This window comes from Prionailurus viverrinus, chromosome A3, assembly GCF_022837055.1.
Source record: "Prionailurus viverrinus isolate Anna chromosome A3, UM_Priviv_1.0, whole genome shotgun sequence".
NCBI lineage: Eukaryota > Metazoa > Chordata > Mammalia > Carnivora > Felidae > Prionailurus > Prionailurus viverrinus.
Window position 1 is genome coordinate 50090254 of NC_062563.1, and position 22050 is coordinate 50112303.

A 22050-nucleotide genomic window follows, 5' to 3' on the forward strand; every position below is an offset into this window, starting at 1 on the left:
AACAAGATATTAGCCAACAGGATCCAACAATACATTTAAAAAATTATTCACCACGACCAAGTGGGATTTATACCTGGGATGCAGGGCTGGTTCAATATCCACAAAACAATCAATGTGATTCATCACATCAATAAAGGAAAGAACAAGAACCACATGATCCTCTCAATAGATACAGAGAAAGCATTTGACAAAATACAGCATCCTTTCTTGATAAAAACCCTTAAGAAAGTAGGGATAGAAGGATCATATCTCAAGACCATATCTTTCATATATGAAAGACCCAATGCTAATATCATCCTCAATGGGGAAAAACTGAGAGCTTTCTCCCTAAGGTCAGGAACAAGACAGGGATGTCTACTCTCGCCACTGTTATTCAACATAATATTGAAAGTCTTAGCCTCAGCAGAGAACACAAAGAAATAAAAAACATCCAAATCGGCCAGGAGGAGGTCAAATTTTCACTCTTCACAGGTGACATGATATTCTATATGGTATCTACCCAAAAGATTCCACCAAAAAACTGCTAGAACTGATCCATCAATTCAGCAAAGTGGCAGGATATAAAATCAGTGCACAGAAATCTGTTGCATTCCTATACACCAATAATGAAGCAACAGAAAGAGAAATCAAGGAATCGATCCCATTTACAACTGTACCCAAAACCATAAAATACCTACGAATAAATCTAACCAAAGAGGTGAAAATCTATAGAAAACTATACAAACTTATGAAAGAAATTGAAGAAGACACAAAAAAATGGAAAAATATTCCATGCTCCTGGATAGGAAGAACACATATTGTTAAAATGTCGGTACTACCCAAAACAATCTACATATTCAATGCAATCCCTAACAAAATAACACCAGCATTTTTCACAGAGCTAGAACAAACAATCCTAAAATGTGTATAGAGCCATAAAAGACCCTGAATAGCCAAAGCAATCTTGAAAAAGAAAACCAAAGCAGGAGATCACAATCCCAGACTTCAAGCAGGAGACATCACGATCCCAGACTTCAAGCTGTATTACAAAGCTGTAATCATCAAGGCGGTATGGTACTGGCACAAAAACAGACACTCAGATCCATGGAACAGAATAGAAAACCCAGAAATGGACCCACAAACATAAGGGCAACTAATCTTTGACAAAGCAGGAAAGAATATCCAATGGAATAAAGACAGTCTCTTCAGCAAGTGGTGCTGGAGAAACTGGACAGCGACATACAGAAAAATGAACCTGGACCACTTTCTTACACCGTACACAAAAATAAACTCAAAATGGATGAAAGACCTAAATGTAAGATAAGAAGCCATCAAAATCCTCGAGGAGAAAACAGGCGAAAACCTTTTTGACCTCGGTCACAGCAACTTCAGAGGCAAGGGAAACAAAAGCAAAAATGAACTATTGGGACCTCATCAAAATAAAAAGCTTCTGCACAGCTAAGGAAACAATTAGCAAAACTAAAAGGCACTCGACGGAATGGGAGAAGATATTTGCAAAGGACATATCAGATAAAGGGTTAGTATCCAAAATGTATAAAGAACTTATCAAACTCAACACCCCGAAAACAAATAATCCAGTGAAGAAATGGGCAAAAGACATGGATAGACACCTCTTCAAAGACATCCAGATGGCCAACTGACACATGAAAAAATGCTGAAAATAACTCATCATGAGGGAAATGCAAATCAAAACCACAGTGAGATACCACCTCACACCTGTCAGAATGGCTAACATTAACAACTTAGACAACAACAGATGTTGGCAAGAGAAAGGATCTCTTTTGCACTGCTGGTGGGAAGGCAAACTGGTGCAGCCACTCTGGAACACAGTATGGAAGTTCCTCAAAAAACTAAAAATACAACTACCCTAGGACACAGCAATTGCACTAGTAGGTATTTATCCAAGGGATACAGGTATGCTGTTTTGAAGGGGCACATGCACCCCAACGTTTATAGCAGCACTGTCAACAATAGCCAAAGTATGGAAAGAACCCAAATGTCCATTGATGGATGAATGGATAAAGATGTGGAATGTGTGTGTGTGTGTGTGTGTGTGTCTCACACACAATGGAGTATTACTCAGCAATCAAAAAGAATGAAATCTTGCCTTTTGCAACTATATGGATGGAACTAGAGGGTATTATGCTAAGTGAAATTAGTCAGAGAAAGACAAAAATCATATGACTTCACTCAGAAGAGGACTTTAAGATACAAAACAGATGAACATAAGGGAAGCAAAAATAATATAAAAACAGGGAGGGGGACAAAAACATAAGAGACTCTTAAATATGGGGAACAAGCAGGGTTACTGGAGGGGTTGTGGGAGGAGGGGATGGGCTAAATGGGTAGGGGGCACTAAGGAATCTACTCCTGAAATCATTGTTGCACTATATGCTAACTAACTTGGATGTAAATTTTTTAAAAATAAATTAATTAAATAAAAATAAAATGCTTAGAACAAAAAAGAAAGAAAATGGGGGGCAAGAATAGGAGATTTATCGTGCTGTCTATTCTGTTGCATTTTCCATCACATGTTACCTTAAAAAAAAGAGAGGGGACTTTAGCTATGAAAGGACCCAAAGAAAATTCAAAACTTCCACGGGCTAGTTAAGGTCAAGGTTGTGAGGTTGTGGTGGTAATTCTTTGGCCAGCACCATGGCCGGCTCTACCGCACAGAGGAAACCCTACATGACAGGGCAGGAGCCGAATACGGCCCGTGAAGGACGCACTTGGGCGGTGGAGGCCAGACAGGCCGAGACCTCATTCAAGTCCAACACTAGCCGAACCGCCTCCGGCAGGGAACCACAAAGACCTACCCAGGCGGAAAATACGGCCACACCGCTCAGCGGATCCAGCTAAGCCCCGCCCACACGCCGCTCCTGCGCGCCGGATCCGCAACGTTCTGCTATGCCCCGCCAAAGACATGACGTGCACGTAGGCGGGGCCTAGGCTCCCAAGATCCGCCGGCTCTTGGCCTGTGGGTGGTGGCCCTGGTAACGCCGGTAGGAGAGGAGAGTCGGGCGCTTCCTGGGTAGCCCGCCAGCTTCCGCGAAAGGGAACCTCCCTCCGTGGTGAAGAGGGGACCCTACAGGGTAAGTGGGGGGAGGGGGGGGGGAGGGGGGGGAGGGGGCGGGGACGCTTGTGGGGCCGGCGGAGTTTGCCGGACCCGGGGGTCTGCACGTGGGCCGCCCGGAGCGGGGGCGCGGAGTGGAAGAGGGGTCCAGACCCACGCGCCTGCCAGCTCCTCGGGCTTAGCGGCGGTGCTTGCAGGCGACATCAGGGTCATTCGCACCCGGCTTTAACCTCCTGCTGCCTTAACGTCCTGGTTCCATTAGTCCTCCTTGAACTCTGGGCTCCGCTGACCCGTGAGGGGAGCGATTCGTGTTCTGGAAACTGGGTGGGCCAAATAGTAGGGGTCTCTGCCCCCAGGGAGCTGGAGCCCTGCTACATTCATTCATTCAGCAGCATTTGCTGACCGGTTCCCAGAGCTGTGCCAGATGCAGGAGATCCAGTAGGGGAAGGACTGGCAGGCCCAATTCCCTTCTGGGCCTCACAGCCCAGGTGGGAAGCCCAGGTAACGGGCAAGATCATGCCATTCTGACAGTACTGCGGATGTGAGGACAATAAACTCTGGCATTGCTGTAGTGACCAGGAATAGACCTCATAGGGTGGTCAGTCGGTTCTGCCTGAGCTGAGGCATGAGCCAGGAGTGCTCCAGGCTACCAGAGAGAGAGAGGCCAGAGGTGGATAGAGCTGGACACCAAGCTGGACTTCCTTCAGAGGAAAGCCTTGAAGCATCAGGAAGGTAGAAGAGAAGGGAGAGATAGGCAGGGACCATGGAAGGAAGGGTGTTTTTTATCCTAAGTTAGAAGCCATAGAATGGTTTTAAGGGTTGGGGAAAAGCCTGAATTGTTTTGTAAATGATGGTGGGCACAGACCCCATATCCTGGGCATCCACCCAAAGGAATCAGTCACCCAGAAGTGCCTGGGTAGTTTCAGTTGTCTCTCCAGACACTTGTATTCCAGAATCATGCATATCATGCCACATATCCTACATCCTTCAGGATGCCATGGAGGTCCTAACCCATAGCCACCCAGTCAGTGAAGGAAACTGAAACTTCTAGGAAAGAGGTTGCTTGGGGATAGGTGGATGTCAACTGTGATTACAAGGCCCTTCTGACGCACTGTGCAAGACTCATGATGGATGGAGGGATTAGGGTTTGTCTGGGGGAGGTTCTTGTTTTGCTGTCACCAGCATATTAACAAGGTTCATGGAGGAGAAAAGCATAGTGATACAAATCCAGAAACTGTTTCTGTCTCCCCCCCACCCTTATAAGCATCAGTTGGCTAATAAGGTGTGTGTCTCTCTCCCTTGTGGAACCTCATATGACAAACCAGAGAGGTGGACAACCATGTAAAGAGATCTGGAAGAACCTCCCCGCCCACTCTGTCTTGTGAAAAGGAAACACTGGGTGATGTTAACAGGGCTGACTCAGTATGTATGCTTTTTTTTTCAGAGAAGGGGAGAAAAATCCATTTAAACCTACCAGGAGAATAAGTAGTGGTTTGTTAATGTCATTTAATTTTGGATAGGTTTTTAGCATATGTGACAGTCATTTGCACACATGGCCCTTTTGTGTATTTTAACTGAAAACCTTGACGAAACTGTCCAACATATTGTGGGGCCACTGATCCAAATCAGATGAGCTTGTATTTCCAGAAGCTCAGCAACCTTCCCTAGCTTCTAGAACGATAGCCAAGGGATGGCCAGGCACTTGTCTCGGGCACCATTGCTCCACACCCAAATTCTGCTCTGTGACCCCACCCTCCCTCTGATGGAAGGTAGCCCCCAGCTGGAGTCAGCTGGGAGCAAGATATGCTAAGCCAAACCTCTTTTTGCCTTTGCACACCTTAGATCCTGCCCCACCCTACTCCCAGCCTACTCTTTATTCCCCACCTGGCTTACCTTCCTTATAGCCTTGTTCTAGACTCTTCCTTTAAAGGACAAAGCTAAAGTGAATTGTTTTCCTTCTAGGGAGGGCCTGATCAACACATTTACACTTATGGTGTTAGTGGTGCCCATGGAAATGCAATTTTCCCCTCCAAAGGTTGTCTCATAGTACTAGTATCACTGAACAAACATCTTAACCCAGTGGAGTGAAACTGGCTTTTAAGTTTGGGTCTCCAGGATGTGGAGGTTCCTGTGGGCCAGGCTGTTCCTGGCTCTATGCTTCCTAAATGTTATTTTCTATTTGGAATCTGTTTATGTCATGCCAAACTTCTTGGTGTGTAACTTTAATGATGATGTGTAATTCCATGTGAGTATTTTTTTTTTGTTGTCTAAAGTAGAGTCTTACATTAATAGGGTAAGTGAAGTGATGGAGCACATTTGATTTGGAGACAGAAGCCAGAAAGTCTGGTCTGTGCCTCACCACGTGCCAGCTCTGTGATTCCAGGCAAGTCTGTTTTCAAACATTTTCTGGGCCTTGGTGCTGTCGTATGGCAATAAGTTATGTAAGTCATATGTTATATAGTGTAAGTGCCAGCCTTGTAGGCCTTTGGTAACAGGATATAGCATATGTAAAGTGTATTTTTTTAATGGGTAGACAAATGTAATAAAGAGCAACCTTTGCCTCAAAATTTGGTATTCCACCTGTTAATCTGATCATGTAGGACATGGTTCGTAGACTAACACAGGACATGATAAAATGTGATTATGAAAAAGGGTCTTCTACCCGTGTGGCTCAGACAGGCAAATGTGGTGCCAGCCTTCTGGTTGCAAAAGAGGAGAGAGAGTGTACAGAAAGAAAGAGAGAGAAAGAAAGGCAAGAAAGAGTCTTATAAAAAGCACCATCAGAGTTGGAAGATGTTAGTATTACTTTTGTGTCCTTACTGTTCATCCTTAGAAATGGTTGCTTTAGAGCTTTCTTTATAAATACTTTTTTGTTTAATCATCTCTTAGCAATGGAAGACTCTGGGTTACAGTAACCTAACGAAAGGAAGCCTGTGAGAGGGTAGGGTGTAGGGTGAACACTGGCTGCCTGGGGATGGGCATTCCCCAGGTCACATCTCAGCCTTGATTGTTGCTGGATCTTCTCTCTGTAATTGATTTCTTCATTCCTAATCTTAGTTAACGTCTCAGTGCAGATGGTTCCCCAGGTCACAGCCGCAAACCTGCTCTCTCACAAGGGTCAGTTCCATTTCTGATCCATGCCCTGCTGTCATTTCAAACTTGTAGAAAACCTGGTCACTATTGTCTCCTGCCTAAACAGCCCCTTCCCAAACAGCCTGCTTCTGTTGGTGGCCATCATCTGGGTCATGAAGCACTGTTGATGGCTCCATCTTTCCCTGACTACCAGAGAATTGCTAAGCCATCATCTAGCCTCCTTTACCAGCAAGTACTGGCTTACTGGCTGTGGGCTCTGGCCTTGTGTTGGGGTTGGGAATGAGTGGGCTGGTCCTTGCTTCTAGAGAGGCATTCTAACCAGAAGGAAGAAAGGCACAAATGAATAGCTCCACATACCACTTACTCAAGGAGGGGAAATGTGTAGAGCACCAAAGAGCCCAAGAGAGAAGCCTCTAGCTGCCAGGGTTTAGAGTGGCAGTAAACATCTTGGGTAGATTTTGTAGAGATGTGGAGAAAAGACAAGAGAAATAAGATCTTTTTAAAAAAGCAAAACAAAACACTCAACCAACTGAGCCACCTATGCTCCCCTCTTCTGGGAGTTTTATAGTTTTAAGTTTTATAGTTAGGTCTTTAATCCATTTTGAATTAATTTCTGTATATGGTATAAGGAAAGGATCCAACTTCAGTCTTTTGCGTGTGTATATCCAGTTTTCCCAGTACCATTTCTTAAAGAGACTATCCTTTCCCCCATGAATGGTCTTGATACCCTTATCAAAGACCATTTTACCATGTACGTAAGGGTTTACCTCTGGATTTTCTGTTCTGTTGGTCTATGTGTCCCACTACCACAAGCTTTTAATTACTGTGGCTTTGTAGTATGTTTTGAAATCAGGAAGTATAAGGCATCCAATTAGTTCTTTTTCAAGATTGTTTTGTGATTTGGGGGTCCCTTGAGATTCCTTATGAATTTTAGGATTTATTTTTTTTCTGTCTCTGCAAAAAAGTCATTAGGATTTTGATAGGAATTGCATTGAACCTGTGGACCATTACAGATAGTATAGATATCTTAACAATATTAAGTCTTCCAGTCCATGAACACGGGTTATCTTACTATTTATTTGACTCAGTTTTCTTTCAGCTATGTTCTGTAGTGTTCAGGGTACAAGTCTTTCACCTCCTTGGTTAACTTTTTTCTTTTTTAAATTTTTATTTATTTGTTTGTTTATTTTGAGAAAGAGCATGTGTGAGCAGGAGAGAGGGGCAGAGAGAGAGTAAATCCCAAGCAGGGTCCATGCTCAACACAGCCCAATGCAGGGCTTGATCCCATGACCCTGGGATCATGACCTGAGCCAAAATCAAGAGTCAGATGCTCAGCCAACTGAGCCACCCCAGGTACACCTTGGTGGTTAATTTTATTCTTCAGTATTTTATTCCTTTGATGCTATTGTAAATAGAATTATTTTCTTAATTTTCTTTTCAGATTGTTCATTATAGTGTATAGAAACAACTGATTTTTGTGTGTTGATATTGTGTTCTGTAACCTTGAATTTATTAGTTCTAACAGTTATTTTCCTTCCTTGTGGAATCTTTAGGGTTTTCTACATATAAGATCATGTAATCTATGAACAGATCATTTTATTTCTTCTTCCCACTTTGGATGCCTTTTATTTCTTTTACTTTCCTGATTGGTCTGGCTAAAACTTCCAATGTTATGTTGAATGGAAGTGTTGAAAACAGACATCCTTTCTTGTTTCTGATTTTAAAGTAAAAGTTTTCAGTCTTCCACTATTGAGTCTGATGTTAGTTGTTGGGTTTGTATATATGGCCTTTATTATGTTGAAGTATTTTCTTCTATTCCTGTTTGCTGGTTATTTTTATTATTAAAAAGTGTTGGATTTTATTAAATGTTTTTTCTGCATTGATTGAGATGATCATACGGATTTTTCCCCTTTATTCTGTTAATATGATATATTTGCCTTGATGGGTTTTAAATCTTGAACCATTCTTGCATTCTAGGAATAAATCCCAGTTGGTCCTTTTGCTGTGTGGTTGAATTCAGTTTGCTGCTATTTGTTGAGGATTTTTGCATCACTATTCATAAGGAATGCTGGTCTGTATTTTCTTGTAGTGTCTTTGTCTTATAGTGGCTTTGGTATTAGAGTAATGCTGGCCTTATTGAATGAGTTAAAACGTTCCTTTTCTTCAATTCGGGAGAAGATTTTGGGATTCTTCTTAAAATGTTTGGTAAAATTAGTAGTGACCAGATCACTAGTCATTTGGTCCAGGAGTTTTCTTTGTTGGGAGTTTTTTGATTACTGATTCAATCTCCTTACTAGTTATAGGTCTTCAGATTTTCTGTTTCTTCATAATTCATCTTGGTAGGTTGTGTTTCTAGGAATTTATTGATTTCATGTAGGTTATCCAATTATTGGTGTACAGTTGAACATAAAACTCTTATAATCATTTTCATTCTGTAAAATCAGTAGTAATGTTCCCTTAATTTCTGATTTTAGTTATAATTTGAATCTTCTCTCTTTATTCCTTAGTCAGTATAGCTAAAGGTTCAGTTATGGTGATCTTTTCAAAGAACAAGCTCTTGGCTTCATGGATTTTTCTCTGTTTTTCTATCTTCTGCTTATCCTGCTTTGATTTTTATTGTTTCCTTCCTTCTAGTTTTGTGTTTAATTTGTTCTTTTTCTAGTTCCTTAAGGTGTAAAGTTAGGTTGTTGGTTTGCAATCTTTCTTATAATGTAAGCATTTACAGCTATAAATTTCCTTCTTTTTTTTTTTTAAATTTTTTTTTCAACGTTTTTTATTTATTTTTGGGACAGAGAGAGACAGAGCATGAACGGGGGAGGGGCAGAGAGAGAGGGAGACACAGAATCGGAAACAGGCTCCAGGCTCCGAGCCATCAGCCCAGAGCCCGACGCGGGGCTCGAACTCACGGAGGGCGAGATCGTGACCTGGCTGAAGTCGGACGCTTAACCGACTGCGCCACCCAGGCGCCCCTATAAATTTCCTTCTTGGTACTGCTTTCACTGCATTCCAAAGGTTTGGTATGTTGTGTTTTCATTTTCACCTGTCAGAAGGTATTTTCTGATTTCCTTTTTGATTTCTTTTTTGACACATGAGCTAAGAGTGTGGTGTTTAGTTTTCCAGCTTTCCTTCTTCTATTGATTTCTAGTTTCATTCCACTGTAATCAGAAAATATACTTTGATTGTGATCTTTTAAAATACATTAAGACATGTTTTGTAGCTTCTCATCTTGTCTGTCCTGGAGGATGTTCCATGTGCACTTGAGAAGAATGTGGATTCTGCTGTTGTTGGGTGGTCTGTATGTGCCTCTCAGGTCCAGGTGGTCTTTAGTGTTGTTCAAGTTCCCTATTTCTTTATTGATCTTCTGTCTGGTTTTTTTATCCTTTATTGAAAGTGGGATATTGAATTCTCCTACTATTATTGTACAACTATTTCTCCTTTCAGTTCTGTTTGTTTCATATATTTAAGAGCTCTGTTGTATATGTTTATAATTGTTAGTGGAGACTTGACCCTTTTATCATTGTATGTTTTTATTTTTTCTGACAGTTTTTGATTCAAAGTCTGTTTTGTCTAATGTTAGTATAGCCACTTCTACTCTGTTTTGGTTATTCTTTTCATGGAATCTTTTTCATTCTTTTACTTTCAGTCTGTATATGCCCTTAGATCTAAAGTAAGTCTCTTGTAGAATGATACGGTTGGATCTTGTTTTTTTATCCATTCAGCTACTCTATGTATCTTGGTTGGAAAGTTTAATCCATTTACATTTAAAGTACTGACAGGGAGGGGTGCCTGGGTGGCTCAGTTGGTTAAGTGTCCAACTTCAGCTCAGGTCATGATCTCACGGTCCGTGAGTTTGAGCCCTCGTCAGGCTCTGTGCCGACAGCTCAGAGCATGGAGCCCGCTTTGGATTCTGTGTGTCCCTGTGTCTCTGCCTCTCCCTCCCACATGCTCTGTCTCTTCTCTCTCAAAACTAAATAAACATTTAAAATTTTAAAAATTAAAGTACTGACAGGGAAGGACTACTTTTGCCATTTTATTTTGTGTAGGTCTTACAGCTTTTTTTGTCCCTCATTTCCTCCATTATTGCTTTCCTTTGGGTGTAATTGATTCTTTTCTAAGGACAGTATTTATTCCCTTCTCATTTCCTTTTATATATTTTTTCTAGATATTTTCTTGGTGATTACCACAGAGATTACATATAACATCCTGAAATTATAAGTCTGTTCTAAAATTTATCCCAGTTTAGCTTGAATTACATATGTTAACTCTTCTCCTTTATATCATATATCTTCCTAATTTGTTTTTGATGTCACAGCATTTGTTTTGCTTTGTTTTATTTATTTTGAGATAGAGAGAGTGCAAGTTGGGGAGGGGCAGAGAGAGAGAATCCCAAGCAGGCTCCACACTGTCAGCACAAAGCCCAATGAGAGGCCTGAACTCAAAACCTGTGAGATCATGACCTGAGCTGAAGTCAGACTGAGCCACCCACATACCCCTCAGCATTTGTTTTTTTTAATGCTGAAGAAAATAAAAAGTGGAGTTACAAACCAAATATACACTAATACTGGTTGTTGTGTTTGTCCACGTATTTAACTTCTTTGGAGATGTTTATATTTTCTTATGGATTTCTGTTACTGTTTGGCGTCCTTTCATGTCAACCTTTAGCATTTGTTGTAGGGCAGGTCTGCTGGCAAAGAACTCCCTCAGCTTTCATTTATCTGGGAATGCCTTAATTTCACCTTCATTTTTGAAGGACAGTTTTAATGAATATGAAATTCTCAGCTGACAGATTTTTCTTTTAGCAGTTTGAATATATCATCCCACTGCTTTCTGATCTCCAAAATTTCTGTTGAGAAATGGGCTGATAATCTTATTATTTAAGGATTCTTTGTACATGATAAATTGCTTTTCTCTTGCTGCTTTCAAGATTCCTTCTTTTATTTTCTGGATTTCAGTGGTGTGATTACAGTGTATCTCAGCATGAGTCTCTGGGTTTATCCTCCTTGGAGTTCAGCCATTATTTCTGTCCTTCTCTCTGTGTTTTCTTCCGGGGCTCCTGAAATGTGCCTGTTGGTCCCTTGTGGTGTCCCATAAATCCCTTGGGCTCTGTTCACTTTTCTTATGTCTTTTTTTCTTTTGCTCCTCTGATTCAATAAGTTTAATGTCCATGTTCAAGTTCACTGGTTCTTCTGCCTGCTCAGATTTGCTGTTAAACCCCTCTTGTGAATTTTTCAATACATTTAGCCCCACAATTTGGTTGCTTTTAATAATTTCTATTTCTTCATTGATATTCCCATTTTGTTGTCATATGTCATATTCCATATTTCTGTCAGTTCTTGTGTTTCACCATATGTAAGACAGTTGTTTTAAGTCTTTATCTGGTATATCCAATGCCTATGTTTCTTCAGAGACAGTTTCTGCCACCTTTTCTTCCTTTGAATGGGCCAAATTTTCCTGTATCTTGGTATGCCTTGTGATTTCTATTGTTGAAAAGTGGAGCATTTAAGAAAATAGCCACCTCTCCGAGGCTTTGCAGACTGGTTCTGTGCCATGAAAGATCTTCACTAATTAACAGAATGTGTCTGAGCCTTCGAGTCAGCCCAGGGCAAAGGCTTAAGGTCCTCTCAGGATTGTTACCTGGGCCTGTGTGTGTATTAGTTTCAATTCTCCCGTGTGTTATGGTTGCTTTTAAATGTCTTAATTTCTTTAAAAGTTCCATCCACACTCCTTCTTAGGTGTTCAATGTTTTCTTGTTTCTTACACACACACACACACACACACACACACACACACACACACACACACAAACCTGGCCTCTTGCCCCAAGCATGTGTGGTTCTGCAGTCACCCCGTGACTTTCATAAGAAGTACCCATAGCTGCCTTCCACGGTTTTCCCCCATTGGAGCTCTGAGCTCCAAGTCAGGCAAAACAGAGACCTGTCTCTTGGGCAGCCTGAAGATAGGTTAGAATGTTGCTCTGATCCCTCCAGTTTGAAGGAAGGAGATAGGTAGACACTGAGCTGCTGCTTCCTTTAGACTGCACTGTGCAGAGAGGGGTGGGGGCAAGGATGAGTAAACACCACTGAACTTAACAAACATTCTGAATGTGATTTCTTGATTCGGCACTTGCTTGTAGAAATCTATGGATCTTTGACTGGTTTTCAGAATGCCTATAAAATATTACAGCCAGTCCCAATTTTTTTCTAATATTTCTGTGGGGGAGCAAGGGCCTAGAGCTCCCTATTCTACTGTCTTGCTGATGTTCCTCTCCTCATTAAAGGATTTGAAACAGGGACTCTTTTTATTTTTTTAAATGTTTATTTTTCAGAGAGAGAGAGAACACATGTACATGAGAGAGGGAGACAGAAGATCTGAAGCAGGATTTGTACTGACTGCAGAGAGCCCGATGTGGGGCTTGAACTCACAAACTGTGAGATCATGACCTGAGCCAAAGTCAGATGCTTAACTGACTGAGCCACCTGGGCACCCCAAAATAGGGACTCTTGTGTGTCTGGTGACAGTATGGGAGGTAGTCAGGGATAGAGGTGCATCCTCCATCCTTCTAGATAGGGACCTGTGTTCTCAACTGAGCTGCAGTGGCACAACCAGGATAAGTTCCTGACCTTGAAGCTCATGGGGTAGAGGGTGACATGGACCTTCAGGAATTAATCCCACAGATCCTGGCATTGTTACAGATTATGGGGGTACCAGGCCAGAGGGGGCAGGAAGTACAGAGAGAGCATAATGGGGGTAAGGATCTTTCAAGTTGAGGGTGGTCAGGGATGGTGAGGACAATAACATTTCAGCTGAGGCTTGGGGATGAGAACAAGGTTGACTGGGTTGCACGAGCATTCTGGGAACTAGTAACAGTGTGTGCAAAGGGACTAAGGCAGAGAGAAGCTGAGTTCTAGGGACAGAAGGAGGCACTAGGTTCTCAGAGCACTATGAGCAAAGGCAAGAGAGGATGAGAGAAAGCTACAAAGGCTGGTGAGGATCCAGGGTGTGCACCACGATCCTAAGAGCAGTAAGAAGCTCCCAAGTGAGACCCAAGAGAGGCTCAAAGTTAGGCAGGAATAGGGGTGGGGAGGAGGCTTGCTCCTTGGTCCTGCCAACATAGACTTTCCCTCAGCCCTGTGCACAGCAGATGCTCAGGGAAGGGTGATTTGCCCTGCTCCCTGCCTAAGCTTGGGTGGTGGGCCACTGGTGTCCCCCTGAGCAGGAACACAGAGACATCCAAAGGTTTGGGCAGTGCTCTTGGATCTGAGGGCATCCAGGTGTAGCTGCAGGGCTAGATCCTGGAAAGGAGTGGCCACAGAAGTCCTGGACTCCCTTCCCCACCACCCCAAGGGCCACTTTCATTCCATTTCTCCTCTGCCCAGACAACCTCAAGGTTGGTATGAAGACCACCACAGGCTTGCCCCCTGCACTTTTAACTCTGGCCCCTGCTTTTCTTCTTCCCAGAGAGTGTAGTCACACTATCTTCCAGCACTCCTGCCTGTCACTGTCCCTGGTTCCAAGGGGGGTGTTACCTCCCACTACCCTGCTATAAAGCCAGCATTGAATATGGGCTGGCACCTTCTCTGTGTCCTCTTCTGAGCACATCACACATCTCATTGTATCCCCAAACAGCATCACAAAGCAGCTTTCCCCCTTACAGATGAGGAGACCAGCCCTCATGAAGGTTAACTTGCCCACAGTCACATGCTGCTATGGGCAGAGTATAAACCCATGTCCTGCTTTCAGCCTTGTACTTCCCTGTCTCCTTACTCCCAGGAGAGTCCACTCCATTTACAACTTACAGAGTGAGGGATGGACAGACAGGTGGACATTCCCCAAGGGTAGGGAGCCCTGAGAATCAAGCACCCTGCTTCTTATTCTTTGAAGCCTCAGGTTCCCACATGGTGTCTTATACCAGAAGCTGCTAAGAAAGCTTGAATGAATGCTTTATTTGAGGGGCTGAGGGGTATTGAACCAAAGACAGTGGCGCGGAGTTAGTTTCTTTTGCTGCTCGGGTAGGATTTCATAGGCTTGGAAAGCACATAGGCATTATTTCCTCCTTGGTGGAGTATTCTGCCTGAGTAAAACAAGACATCTCCTGTGAAACTTCCAGGAAGATGAGCTGCATTTCTCAGACGTGGCTGGGGCTCTCTGTAGTCCCCAAAGGATGGGACTTTAAGCCTTCTGAGAAGTGAACACCTATATAGAAGAGGAAGCGAGAACTGAAAGAATGGATTGGACACATGTTCCTGTACCTTGAGAGGTTTGGGGATACCATTTACATCTGGCTTTTTAAAGTGCCCATAAATCCAAAAGCCACTTGTCTGGAACAGCACTTGCATTAGAGCTGGCAGCTGTGGATCTGTGCCCCGAGTCAGCCTCAGCAAGACCTCCTGCCTTGAACAGATTATCTAGTCTTATAAAGACTATAGTTTTAGAGAGAGAGACAGAGAGAGAGAGAGAGAGAGAGAGAGACTTTATATATGTATGTATATGTATATATACATATAACTAGCCTCAGTTCCTCTTCTCTTCTTAAAATTTTTTTAATGTTTATTTATTTTTGAGAGAGAGAGACAGAGCGTGGATGGGGGAGGGGCAGAGGGAGGAGACATAAAATCTGAAGCAGGCTCCAGGCTGTCAGCGCAGAGCCCGATGCAGGGCTCGAACTCACGAGCTGCGAGATCATGACCTGAGCCAAAGTCGGCCGCCCAACCGACTGAGCCACCCAGGCACCCCCTCTTCTCTTCTATAAACTGGGCTCATCCCTTCTAGAAGCTCTTTGAAGACCAAATGAAGCTTCTCATTCCAGGCAGAAAAATGCAGACCAGTTTCTGGCTGAATGTTTTGTCTCCGAGCACAAATGTTTGTCTGACTCGCCCTGGAAGCTTGCTAACATGTTTTTCCTGCTTTCCCTCCCTTTTCACCAACAGCTTCAGCACAGTCCTCAGCAGATAGAGACATGAGAAAAATACCAAATAATGGGAACCTGAAGATGACAAAAGTGGCTTACCCTCTGGGGCTGTTCATTTGCCTGTTCATCTATGTCGCCTATATCAAGTGGCACTGGGCCTCCGCCACCCAGGCCTTCTTCAGCATCACTGAGGTAGCGTCTGGGGCCCGGAGGGGCCAGCAGGCTCATAGTCCTCTGGGGACAGCTACACATGGTCATGAGGTTTTCTATGGCATCATGTTTGACGCAGGAAGCACTGGCACCCGTGTGCACATCTTCCAATTCGCCCGGCAGCCTGGAGGTATGCTGGGCAGAGGGCCCTGGCCATTCACTGCATGGTTCTCCTTGCTCACGTCAGAGCTCTCGGGATCTCTTCTACTTAGAGACAATGGTTTATCAGCATGTGGGCTGGATGCCCTGCCTCGGACTCATCTGGGAACTTGTCAAAAATGCAATTCCCAGAGAAGCTGGCTCCGGTGTGGTTTGGGGCCCAGGAATCTGAATTTCCCTGGAGCACCAGACTGTCCATACTCACACTAGCATCTGGTGACCACCTCAGGGCAACTGAGATCCCCAAGGGTATTGGGTGGCCTGTCCTGTCCCAGTGTTTACCAGCATGTCAGATGACTAGGACCATGACTTAAGCCAGAAGCTGCGTTGGGAGAGGTTAAGGCAGGAAGTTGCCCCAAACTCAGACTGGTATGAGGCAGCAGTCTGGGTAAGTCATGAACTGGCACGGACCTAGGACCCAGGCTGACATGGTGCTGCCCAGTGGGTCCAGGAGGAGAGGGGGGTGACAGACAAGAGTGGCCTCAGCAGTGCGGAGGGAGCTGGAGTCTGAGCCCCATCAGCTTTGCTTGCTAGGGTGGGGATCACAGGCTTCCGGCAAGAAGGAGGAGGGAGTTTGTGTATGTTCACCCCCTAACTGCTCCTGTGGAGAAACACAGTCACTGCCCAGCTCTGAACTCTTTCCCTCCCCACTTTGATCTCCTTCTCTAGCGCCCTTTGTACCCTCCAGCTCTGAGGGCCACCCTCCAGCTTCTAGCCACTGAGTGTTTTCCCCCTGACTGCTCAGTAGGTCTGCTGGTCGTGTGTGGTTCTTTGCTGACCCTCGAAACCTTTTGAGTAGACACTGTTTTTGAGCTGGTGGCAACAGACACCATTAGTAGTTCTCTTCAAAACTGTTGTGGCATGTTTTCTCTACTCTTCATCTGCTCTATTAATTAACTCATTTCAGTAGTTAAAGTTTTATATGCCAGACCTACATACTTCCCATAATGGTTTTGAAGCTTTTAAGACAATTCATATTCAGAATGTAATCCTTCAGTAGCCATATTCCAGTATTTTATCTCTGGAGAGACATCCTTTCAAAAAGTTCTGTCCCTGATTTTTCCTCCTGGGTCTTCATGTCCAAATTTGGACCAGCATCCCTTGGCCACCAGTGTACCCCTGAACACTCCCTTGCTATATGCTCATGAGTCCAGGCCCCTTATGGTTTAAAAGAAGGGAAAAAATAAATGTTCTTTCAGAACCTGTACTACATCCATCCTAGAACAGAGAAATGATTTTCATGTTTGCAGTCTGGAATCATCTGTCCTGCTCCTCTGTTAATTTCACGAAAACCATGTTAAAATTTAGCACTTTAGATGGATACAGTTTTGTATATAAATTATACCTCAGTAAGGTTGACTAAAAAAAAAAAAAAAAAAAAAATTCTGACCAAAGCCTCAGGTGTTAACATTCATCTTGTTTATCTGAACTAAAGAGGCAGCATCCCAGTCACCCTGGGATTGGTCTGATTTCAGGCATCTGCTTTGAAAAGGGCAGCAAGCCATTGTTGTATATATTTATATATTTGTGTATATATTTGCCGTGTACCTTTTTAAACATGTTTCCCCCTTAGAAACTCCCACTTTGACCCATGAGACCTTCAAAGCACTGAAGCCAGGTCTTTCTGCTTATGCTGATGATGTTGAAAAGGTAATTATTTTCTCTCACATCTGTTGTTCTTCACATTTGTCTTCCAACTGTATAATCTGTTAAAGCCAGCTCCCTATCTGTTGAGTGCAGTAGGCCTTCTTCACAGAGAAAAGCATCTCTGACACTACTAACCTGGGACATCTCCTGCTGTTTAGAATGATCAGTTGGAGGAAACTGGTACTGCACGTGAGGCTCAAGGAGGGCTGCTGCCCCCACCCTAGGGCCTTCCCCCAGCCAACACACATGCCACCCAGAAGTCTTAGTGTGGTTCAAAAACACAAAGCCTACAAACTTGACAAAAAGCATTATTTGAGGGGCGCCTGGGTGGCTCAGTTGGTTGAGTGTCCAACTTTGGCTCAGGTCATGATCTCACAGTTCTTGGGTTCAAGCCCCACTCTGCTGACAGCTGAGAGCCGTGGAGCCTGCTTTGGATTCTGTGTCTCCCTCTCTCTCTGACCCTCCCCTGCTTGTGCTCTGTTTCTCTCTCTTTCAAAAATAAACATTTTAAAAAATTGCTTTAAAAAAAAAGCATTATTTGAGAGTTTGTTTTTGTTTCAGTTCCTCTGATTGAGGGTGACAAAAGTTGACACAAAAAATTGAAGTTAAAAATGTATTATGTAAAATCCACAAAACCAAGTAAGAGTGAAAGATTTATTTAAACTGTCAAACAATGATTTTTGTAAGTTTGTAGCTTTTATATTTTTTGAGTCCTTAAAGCTTATAGCTGCACTAATACTGGACACCTGTATTTCCACTAAAGCACTGATGAAACGGACTAGTTAGTCATATACCTATACATGCCTTTTGGCTCAAATATGTCTTAAAAGCTGATGTATCATTTTTGCCCACAAGTGTCTCTTGATCTCAGTGAAGTCATACCCTCCTTTCCTGTGGCTTGGTTAAAATTGAAAACAAAACTGAAATGAGTGATGCTAGAGTAACCATAAGGTTACACATGATTAAATTAGGTGTCTTTAGAATAAACTCATAGGACTTTTAAACTGTTATTTGTTTTAGTAGGCAGTACACATTCAAGTGGGACATATTTCACAGCTTCACAGGGCAGACAATGAGAACTCTCCTCCCTCTCTAGTCCCCTCCAGGAGAGCTGGTGTCCCTGGTTTCTTATGTGTCCTTCAAGGGCTAGGTGATATACCTATGAACAAATACATCTATATTCTTCCCCCTCCCCTATTTTTACAATAGAATGGCATTCACATTGTTACATACTTTGTTTTTGTCCTTCAGCAGTATAACATGGAGAACATTTACTATCAGGATATGAAGAGCTTCCTTGATTTTTCTGGCAATGATATTGCAGTATGTGTGGGCACATTAAATTACAGAACCAGTCCCCTCCTGAAAGACATTTGGATAATGTCTAACACTTTACTCTTAACGGTATAAGGCTGCAGTTTGTCACCTTATATGAACTTCATTACCCACACATGCAAGGGCATTTATCTCAGATGAATTCTTACAATGGGATTTCTGAGTAAAAGGAATGTATGTTTTCTTGGACAGACATTGCCAAATTGCCCTCCCCCACACCACCCCACAGCATTGTACCTATTGATAATGCCCAGCAATACTTTACCAAAGTTGTTTTGCCACCTATGCACTGACACAGGGCCGTGCCAACTTTTGGACCTCAAGCATTCTGGCAGGTGTAAATGATTCCTCTGTGTAGTTATTCATGGGATTTTAGCACCATGAGAGATTCCCCACAATGTCCAGGGGAATCACAGCTCATCTGAGGTCACCCACTGGGGGTTGGTGATGGGGGCTGGGTGGGGTTTTGGTTGCCAGAGTATAGAACAGCAAGACCCCTATTGTGTGTGTCCTTATCCCACCATGCTCCACTGCCAAGGGTGTTTCTCTGTACTCACTTGGTCCCTGTTGCCCCTCACACCCACCAGCACCACTTAAGTCATTTTCTGCCAATTTGGAAAATTAGAAGAAAATGTATTTATGAGTTAATAAAACCAAAAGGGTTGGGGGAGCATCTGTGACCCTGTATGCTGATCTTTGACAGATTCTACTTTACTTTTACCACCTTCACAGAGTACTTCGGGAATTCAGGAATTACTGGATGTTGCTAAAAAAGACGTTCCTTTTGACTTCTGGAAGGCTACCCCCTTGGTTCTCAAGGCCACAGCTGGTTTACGTCTATTACCAGGAGAAAAGGCTCAGAAGTTACTGCAAAAGGTGATCTTATCCATTTACCCGGGGGGGGGGGGGGGGGGGGGGCGCGGAGGTGCATAGCTTATGATATCTGGAAACACCAAATATTCAGCCATTGTCCAAGCAGTCAGACGGGCTATGTAGAAGCTTCTTGAGGAGGAAAACACATCAAAATGTTAACAGCATCACTTTTAGCTGTTTGTGTTTTCTAGAATGAATCTGTTGTGTGATAACAGCAACTTTGTTTTAAAAATACATTGAAGCCTTTTGAAGGGCTTCCTTCCATGCAGACTTGTTCCTTGTAGAGGGATGTGGAAGCCAAGTTCCTGACATTTCATCTCCAGCCTGCTTGTTCTCATGGAAATTGCTAGTTTCCCTCTTGGTCTGATCCACAGATGTAACTGCTGAGGAGGCCTTTTAGCCTTCTCCGGCCCTGTTCTTTTCTCAAATGGCCAGGATTGTCCCCAGAACCAGTGGCAGCCCTGTAAAGGGGCTCTGGACCCTATCTCTAACAGGTGCCTGAATGGTTCTTATTGTCAGGCACATTAGGGAAACTGCTCTCAACAATATGGTCCCCTCATCCTCTGTACTGTTTCTAAACTATGCAACTGCTAAATGATGAATTTTTGCACATTTTTCAAAGTCCCTTATAAAAATTACCTTGCATGCTCAAGTCGGATGGTGGGCCACAAGTGCAGTTGGAATGTGCAGAGTACTGAAGTTTCTGTGTGTCAATACTTGGTAAAAAAAAAAAAAAAAAAAAAAAAAAAAAAAGGAGAAGGAAATACACCCAAATGCAGCTGCTCCTCTGCCTTCACCTTCCCTCTGTGGGACTGTCTCCTGAGTCCCAGGCTAAACTCTGCCTTGAGGGGTTTCTTGTCCCTCATCTCTAGTCCTAAAGCTGGGCAGTGTTTGGGGGCCCAGTAGGCTCAGGATGCCCCTGAGCAATTCTAGCCCAAAGTGGCTTGAAGACAGGGCTCTTCAGGGTAGCCTCTGCCTCTGCCAGCCCAGAGAGTAGATTAAGGAGGATACCACTTGCCAAGGATTAGAGAAATTTAAAACAAGAGTTTTGTTACTTCACAGCAACAGCTGCCGTCCTTTGCTGTTTTGTCACCACCTGCTGAAAACACAGCATATTTGGGAACTTTGAGTCTAGATTCTGAAGGATAAAGACATGTCTCTTTACATTTAGGTGAAAGAAGTGTTTAAGGCATCGCCTTTCCTTGTGGGAGATGACTGTGTTTCCATCATGAATGGAACGGATGAAGGTAGGGTCTCCCAAGCTCTCTGTCCCTCGAGACAGGCTGTATGTAGGGCTGCTGTTGGCTTCCGAGTGGGAACTTTCTCCTTGGTCAGACACAGGCAAACAAAAATGGCAGTCCCACTCAATTCACAGTTCTACTGTCTCAGAGGATCTTTGTGGGCCAGTGTTAGAGATGGGTTCTCATCTTGACCAGCTCCAAACTTGGCACAGATGAAGTTTCTGAAAACAAATCCTCTTCAGTTTTAAGAACATTTAGAGAGAATCCCCACTTGCTACCCTATTTAGAAGTTTGCTGCTACATTGTTATTGCTAAGAGAGAAAAGATCAGGTTCCTCACCAGCCCCTGATTTTAAATATGACCAGGGGAGGGAAGAGCAACATTTGGTTCTCTTCCAAAAAGTGGAAGTTGATGATAAAGAATAGGAGGGAGAGATACAACATTTGACAGAGTATTTATTGTTTTAGTGTGGTGTCTTCTAGAACAGTCTTCCAGAAGCTGTTGGTGACTTGATGACTGATGCCTCTTCCTGTAGTTGGTCTGGAGACTGAGGAGTGATGAGTGCTCACTTCCAGCTCCTGGAATCTGAAAGTGGTCATTTGAGTGCATGTGTTGTTTACAGCATCTCAGGTTATTCACATATTGTCTGTGACCCTCTCTTATAGGCGTTTCAGCGTGGATCACTGTCAACTTCCTAACAGGTACATTCCTCCCCACCCGCCAGAAGCTGACAGTCCACAGATGCCATTCTTGACAGCAGCAGCCTCATTTCTAGTCTTTAACCCCTTAGGGTTCCCCAGTGTTGCTACCCAAAGTAGCGTGTTGGGATGGGTTGGGGACTCATCAGGGCAAGCATGGAGCTTGCAGATAAAAATGCTTCTCTGTAGGCTTGGTTTTCACCAGCATGGTTCCAGCCTCTTGTCCTGGAGCCACACCTGCCTGGGACCCTGTCCTCTCATTTCTTAGGGAAGTCCTGAATAAAACCAGTCATGCTTTCACATAGTAAATGTGGTGTATGCTCATCACCTTAGAATTGAATTCCTGTGCTGTAGACAGAACAGGGAACAAAAACATTAGTTCTTGGATCGAGGTGGCAAGTTGTTGTTATTCTTAGATTATTCTCAGTACATGTTGATTTTTGTCTCTTTATTGTAATTATGGCAAAGACAAGCGCGTGTGATGCATATATGAAAAGGAAAGAAGCTTTGTGGCAGGATTTGCCCCTTGGGGTGGAGAACCATGTTAGGGGCCAGATTGGGAGTGCTGAGCTAGGGGAAGGCATGCCTCTGGGCATGAAGGGACATCATGGAAGTCTGTCTCTGAGGGGTGAACAGTAGATAAGGGCAGGCCCCACTTCTCTGCTGAAGATCAGTGTCATCCTATATTGTTAAAGCCACAGCCAGTGGAGCCACGTTCATGTCCCTTATACATGTAGTGCATCCTTCCATAGAGATTGTTAAATACAGCTGTTTTTCTGTTCTTCTTTTCACTGAGGGGCCTGGCTCCTAAAC

General features: G+C 43.5%; 1 protein-coding gene across 8 annotated transcripts in view; it reads left to right on the forward strand.

Moving 5' to 3' along the window:
- The first annotated feature begins 2962 nt into the window (after positions 1–2962).
- Positions 2963–22050, forward strand: part of ENTPD6 (ectonucleoside triphosphate diphosphohydrolase 6) — a 43020-nt gene continuing 23932 nt past the window's right edge. For 5 of the 8 annotated variants that reach the window (XR_007150851.1, XM_047852501.1, XM_047852503.1 and 2 more), the window contains exons 1-7: positions 2963–3092; positions 5366–5456; positions 15094–15414; positions 17017–17093; positions 19158–19301; positions 20470–20545; positions 21205–21240. Coding sequence is in view for 7 of the 8 variants with exons in the window: in XM_047852501.1 (XP_047708457.1) it covers positions 15123–15414; positions 17017–17093; positions 19158–19301; positions 20470–20545; positions 21205–21240 (625 nt within the window). In the remaining variant the exon portion in view is untranslated. Of the gene's footprint in view, positions 3093–5365; positions 5457–14289; positions 14424–15093; positions 15415–17016; positions 17094–19157; positions 19302–20469; positions 20546–21204; positions 21241–22050 lie in introns of those variants that run through there. The other 3 variants (XM_047852506.1, XM_047852502.1, XM_047852507.1) reach the window with 3 other exon arrangements.